Source organism: Watersipora subatra, chromosome 1, assembly GCF_963576615.1.
Source record: "Watersipora subatra chromosome 1, tzWatSuba1.1, whole genome shotgun sequence".
NCBI lineage: Eukaryota > Metazoa > Bryozoa > Gymnolaemata > Cheilostomatida > Watersiporidae > Watersipora > Watersipora subatra.
In genome coordinates, this window is record NC_088708.1 from 11,975,001 (window position 1) to 11,981,187 (window position 6,187).

The following is a 6,187-nucleotide window of genomic DNA, read 5'->3' on the forward strand; positions in this document are numbered from 1 at the left end:
TATTTCATGATTTTAAGAGTTGTCCTATCTGTAAAAAGTTCTTCAAAGTGTGTAATTTGTTTTAACTGAATGTTCATAGTCTTCTTTTAAGATACCGTCATAAATGTTAAAATGGGAGATGACATTGATGATTTGCTAGATGAAGTAGAAGCTGCATTTGTTAAAAAACATACCATCAAGAAAATAAAAAACCGATATAGCCAAGAAGACAACTCCACCCAAACTCGTATGAAAAGGTTAGTAAGCTGAAGCTAGTAGTTGGCTTCTCTCGGTAGATATTATTTTTAATTCATGTATAGTCTAGCACTAGCAGATTTCCTTTACTAAGCAAAAAATAAAGTTTAAATCAAACAGAGAAGACGTCTCGAACGTCATTAAAGAAATAGATTTTATGCTATTAGCTGTTTTTGATAAGCTGAATATACTTGAAAGCTTCTTATCTGTTCACTTGCCTTTTTGTTTGTCAGAAGGGAAAAAGGAACATAGGTAGGTTTTGTGTGTCAATTCTTTGTTGAGTTGCCTTGGGTTCAGTAGTATGTTGCAAAAAGAGTTTTTCCTCCAGTGCTTTTATTTTTATCTACTTAAGATTATTCTAATGGACTTCACATTTTCAATTGAGAACTTATCACATCTACGTGTAGATGGAAAAGCTGGCCTGTTTCTTGAAAACTCAGTACATGTGCTTATTTTAACCTGATTGAAGAGATCAGTTTTTATGAATGACAGGTTTTAGACTCTTTGGCATTAAAGTGGAAAAGTATGGACGAGACGCATTTACAGCATGTGTAATATGTTATAACTATCATTTAAAAAAGTGCCTGCATGTTTAGATAAAGAAACTGGGTAAACCGTTTGCAAGGTTCTTTGAATAGAAAATAACCTCTCATTATAGCTCTAGTGTCCATGTCAATTGTTACTCCAAAAATGCATAGGTAAAAAATATTTTTAAAATTAGTCAATGAGTTTCTAATACATGTGTAAAGTTTACTAGAATAATATATATTTTAAATCAAAGAAACTGTCATCTGAGACATCTGAGACATCTGAGAACATCTGAGACATCTGAGACATCTGAGAACATGTCTTTAAATCTATATATATAAATCTCAAGGCTTGTGGTTTGTCGGTTGTCTGTCCAGTTATCTGTCCAGTTATAGCAATGAAGTTTTAGGAATGAAAAATCTGCTTCACACTGGATTTGAACTCGGTTCTTCTGGGTCTTCGGGCAGACATTTTGTTCCCCATACCACATGGGCTACTTGCTATACAATAGATTAATCATGAACATAGTCATTACATCAGTTAAAATACACATAACGGCGTTGTGTGACACACAACGCCACACAATCTGGCCTCATGGCCTTCACCGCTCTTAATATAGTATGTTTAGTAATATACTATCTTAAGTTACTCAAATTAGCCAATTTGCCAATTTTGTTGTTGGCTAATTAGAACTACTTTATCTGACACTGTTTATAAGCTGTTTTTTTATTGTCCGTGCAACGCCAGGCATTCAGTAATCGCACTATATAACTGTCTTATCAGGCCTTAGCCATCTGAATAAACTATCTAAAATGTACATTTAATGTCTCAGCATCTTTATATAAGATTAGCTGACCAGGTATACAGTTTATCTGGGTTGCAGTCGACCTAAGGATGATGAACTGGACAATCTAATGAGTGAAATATGTGACATTCCAGACCCAATGGTGAGCTTGCTTCAGTGTATATCTTATTTTAACAGTTATTTTGCAAAATTGCTTTCTTCAATAGTCTTTTGTAAATTATTGGAAGTAAAAAGAATTGATGTGGCATTATTTAAAGTCCCAGATAGAACAATTACACACTCCAATAAACTTGATAATGAAGTCGTCCTATCTTGAGCTTCAGTAATATCATATGAGTATTTGCTATTAAATCGTATCACGCCCTTTGTTTGACAAAATAAACACTCTTACAGTTTTTAACATTTTTAACATCTCAGGATATGATATGACTTTCCTTATGCGGTAAGTTAGGGTCTGTTATCGCTGTGACTTTGCCTGCACTTTTAGCCAGCCCAACAGATACTCTCCCCTGCTCCTACTCTAGCCAGAAGTGATCAAAAACAAAGGTTAGTTGCTCTTGGTTCCTCACATATTTTCAACTATTTGACTTTAGTAAGATCTTATGTGATGTTTTGGTGACATCCATGGGCAAACACATAGTTTACTTACATTTCATGCACATTGTTTAAAGAACCCCAACATTTCCTTCGTAGACACATCTATGGTTGTTTTATATCCCATTTCCCATTAGATGGTAGAAAGCCTTGCGTGTACTATCTGTGAACTCCTACTACAGACAAGTACTTATTTTGCTGGTCATATTGTACCTTTCCATATTCTCAGGTGCTTCACTATATACTTGGGTGGTTCGGCACATTCTGAAGGCATTACAACCACCGCTAGTCAGAGGTAAGTCTGCGTGATATTGCTAAGTATAGGAATGTAGACACACTGGTCTATAGCTTCTTGGAAAATTTGAGTATAAATGTAACTGCAATACGGTCAAACCTCACTTTATGATAATCTTCACATAAGAATTCTTCACCATATTATGTAAAATTAGAACATATGTTTGATTCTGTATACGAAGTAGTTTTCAACACACAGATGTCAAGGCTGCGAGGAACATAAGCATAACTTGATTGATATCCTTGTATCCTAAGGAGACTGCTGCTAGAAGGATTAGTGGTGAGAAAGGAACAAGGCAACACTTTTTTTAGAATTAATCAAGAACTTACAAAAAACATGTGCAGATATCTTTGGATGTGATCTTTAAGTGATTTACAAAGTTGATTAGTATCTATTGTTAAAACAATACGAAGAAAGAAAGCCTGAAGTTAGGAAACGTAATAGATAAAAAAGACTGGGCATGATTATTAAAATTCAAATCAAAGAAGAAACATCAACCAAAAAACAAGTAAATTATATCAGCTTTGTTACTTTAAAGCTCATGTAGTTCGATTGGCGGGTATTTTCATCCACTATATCACAATCACTATATCACATCCATTACTTGCATCACAAAGCCAACACATTTTTTCCTGTCTTCAACTTGAAGGCACAATATAAACCTCTCATTCATTATTAATTTATTTATCATTTTTCATAAACATTTTATATTTTAGTTTGTTCGCTTAGCTTTATATAGAATCCATTTGCTTTAGGGGTATATACAAGTACTTGTGGTATTTGTTTTTGGACTGAAACAAATTCAATGGAACGTAACATATTATTATAGGAGTGATTGCTCTAAAGTTCGACATTTTTGAAAATATTGACACCCATTAACTTTATATGTAAAGGTTGTACAGTATTTAGAGATGTGTACATGTTTATATGAAGTGTGTGGGTGTATCTGTAGAGCCAATGTGTGGTACGTATGGTACATACATAAAGTGTGGTACATGAGGTGAATGTTGGTGCGTATATGTATGTGTGAGAGAGAAAGAGTGTGCATGCTTCTGTTTTTAGTGTGTATGCAAGAAGCATGCTGTTAAAAAGGGTGTTGGCTCTTGAGACCTAGACAGAAATATCAGTCTATGCTGTTTACATAGCTGGAGCGAGCACTGACTTCCTGCTTTGACATTTATTTGAGGAAGTGTTGATGCTTGATATCAGTTCTATTCCTTCTATAGAGTAACATCCTTGTTTTTCTGAGAATTGGGTTCTTTTTTACATATGAAAAATTTTCAAGTTGGTATATGCACCAAACCTGTTTTCAGTATAAACTATCAGTCATTTTGTAGCGTATAAAGTTATTTTGTGTTCGTAAAATGTAAAGATGTACATAGTCATCAGGATCATGCTCTGCCAGTATTCACATCACTTCTTGGTATGTAATGGAAATAGCGTTAACAAAATTATCGATGATAGACACAGCCTCCACGATCTAAATGTAGTTTTAGTGCAAATTTATGCATTAAAGAAGATGTATTTTTATTGCAACTACCCACCACACTAATATGGTCTTAAGCTTTAGTACACCAACACAGCCCTGCTAGCTTTTAGAAATGATTTTACAGTTTCTTTTGCTTTCCATTATGTACATATACTGGTTTTTATTGAACGCAAAAGTTGGTAAATTCCTTGTTACAATATACTTAAAATGTTTATGATGTGAAATATTGAAACAGATTTATAGAGCGCAAAAATCAACTTTCTATAATGAATGATATTTCTTCTACAATAGACGAGCCCAGAGCAAGTGTCATTAAATGCATTAAACCTGCATTGAATGCTGCCTTTTTCTAGAACAAATTGTTGATATTATAAGCTTAGAGGCATTTATTACTGACGCATTGATGTTCATTCTTGGAGTTGTTGGCACATGCTCTCAATGAATTCGGCATTAGCTTCCATTTACATCAACTAATTTTTTGTCTACTCATAGTAATACCTAAAATTCTACCAATCAACGCGATTGTGTCTCGTCGTGTTTAAGCTAGATATGACACATCATACCTCAATCCATCTGACTGTTGACCTTTCTTCTCTCTGAACAGGCACATGTATTGTTATATCTTTTTCCTAAAATTGTTATTGGTTTTTTAATTTTGTCATTCGATCATTTGCAAACTGTAGATATCTGTTGCACTTTTAGAGCATGTGATAGGCTGAGATGCACAGACTGTGACTTTAAAGTCTCGGTCTATAAAGATTTCAAATGGGATCCCTCAACAGACTACCTTTTTCTTAGGAACAACATGCCAGATTTCAGTCGTCTCAGGGCAAAGCTTATTCCTAGAACTGGTGGGTAGCTATGGCTTGCTTTTGCTCTTTTAATATGACCTAAGTCATCCGGGGAGACAACTCCGTGTGTTAAACATAGTTGTATGTTCTAAAGAATGCAAAATATGTTTTCATTTTTGAGTAAAAATTAAAGTTGTGTGTTGTTATTTTACTCAAATAAATAGCGTACAGCTTGAACTCTGTTTCTTGCACAAAACAAATGTTTATCTACATGCTAGACTTATCTGCCCTTGTACAAGAGTATACAAATCCATGTTGAAAACTATTCCGTAGGTTACAAAGCCTACGCATGCCAGTGTCAATGGAGAAACATAGATAAACTCACAGAGCTGTCACAGAGCAAAGATCTGAAATGGGTTTGTGGCAAACACCCGTGAATGCTTGTCGCTGCCCACCCCTGATGTGCAATCATACTTGACTGTTCTTGTCAACAACGAGAACCATTATTTATGGACCAAAGACACAGTTCTATTTTTATTAAGATGTTGTTTACATGGCAAAATTTAGAAGATGGCCACAACGTCTGCTCACAATATATCCATGGTTCAGCGTCACCAACTTCTTCATCTTCAGCTCCATAACTCATTGTTGTAGATAAAAAAAATACCATATTCATCTTACTTTGGAATTCTAGTTTGTCTCTTAACTGTTACTGCAGCAAGTTGTCAGTCGACAGACCCGTCCCTTACCGTGTCTATTCTATTTTTAAGGCACTCTAACATCTTGTCGTGGTCAGTTTCTGGTAGTTACCCAAGTCTTGTATCCTACGGGTCTGTTAAATGTTATTTCTTACTGCCATCCTTATATTTAGGCTTGGCGATAAGTCAAACTAAGTTGAAGTTTTATAATAACTTCTCACTTTTTATTAAAAGTTTTATTAATTTTTTTCAAACTCAGTTTGTTCATTAGTTAGAATCTAAAAGTTTTCATGCTAACACACAATCATCTATCGACATAGTTTCTCTTAGAAGTCCCTTTCATCTGCTTTGTACCTACCAGCGCTAGATGGTTCAGTTTGTCAAAAATATAAAAAATATTGATACGATTAAATGGCATAATTTCCTGGAATTGATATGAATGTTAAGTTAGGTATTTGTTTCAGCCATGTCGACATACATTTTTGGATAAAATGATTTGCGATGGCTTCATAGATTAACCAGGTTGTTGAGAATATTTTAAACACTTGTGGGCTGAAAGCTCAAAGTTTTTTATCAAGATTTTAGTTGATAAAAATGAAAACTAGTTAATTTTACATAGAAGTCTTTAGCAAGCGAAGACTGATTTTATTCATTTAGAGCGGGCAACTTAGAAGAATGGTCTAAAGCTGATTGGCTGAGAAGCTATTTTATAACATCCCTAAGCGAGGAGACGCGCTGAACTTTTGCAAAAAA

The 6,187-nt window shown here is 34.5% G+C and overlaps 1 protein-coding gene across 1 annotated transcript in view; it reads left to right on the forward strand.

The window, feature by feature from the left end:
- Positions 1-5,744, forward strand: part of LOC137408344 (cilia- and flagella-associated protein 418-like) — a 6,592-nt gene extending 848 nt beyond the window's left edge. The window contains exons 2-7 of the mRNA XM_068094844.1: positions 92-236; positions 1,646-1,709; positions 2,055-2,113; positions 2,391-2,456; positions 4,648-4,796; positions 5,070-5,744. Coding sequence (XP_067950945.1) covers positions 112-236; positions 1,646-1,709; positions 2,055-2,113; positions 2,391-2,456; positions 4,648-4,796; positions 5,070-5,173 — 567 coding nt within the window. The 5' untranslated portion in view covers positions 92-111 and the 3' untranslated portion in view covers positions 5,174-5,744. The remainder of the gene's footprint in view (positions 1-91; positions 237-1,645; positions 1,710-2,054; positions 2,114-2,390; positions 2,457-4,647; positions 4,797-5,069) is intronic.
- Positions 5,745-6,187: the final 443 nt, after the last annotated feature.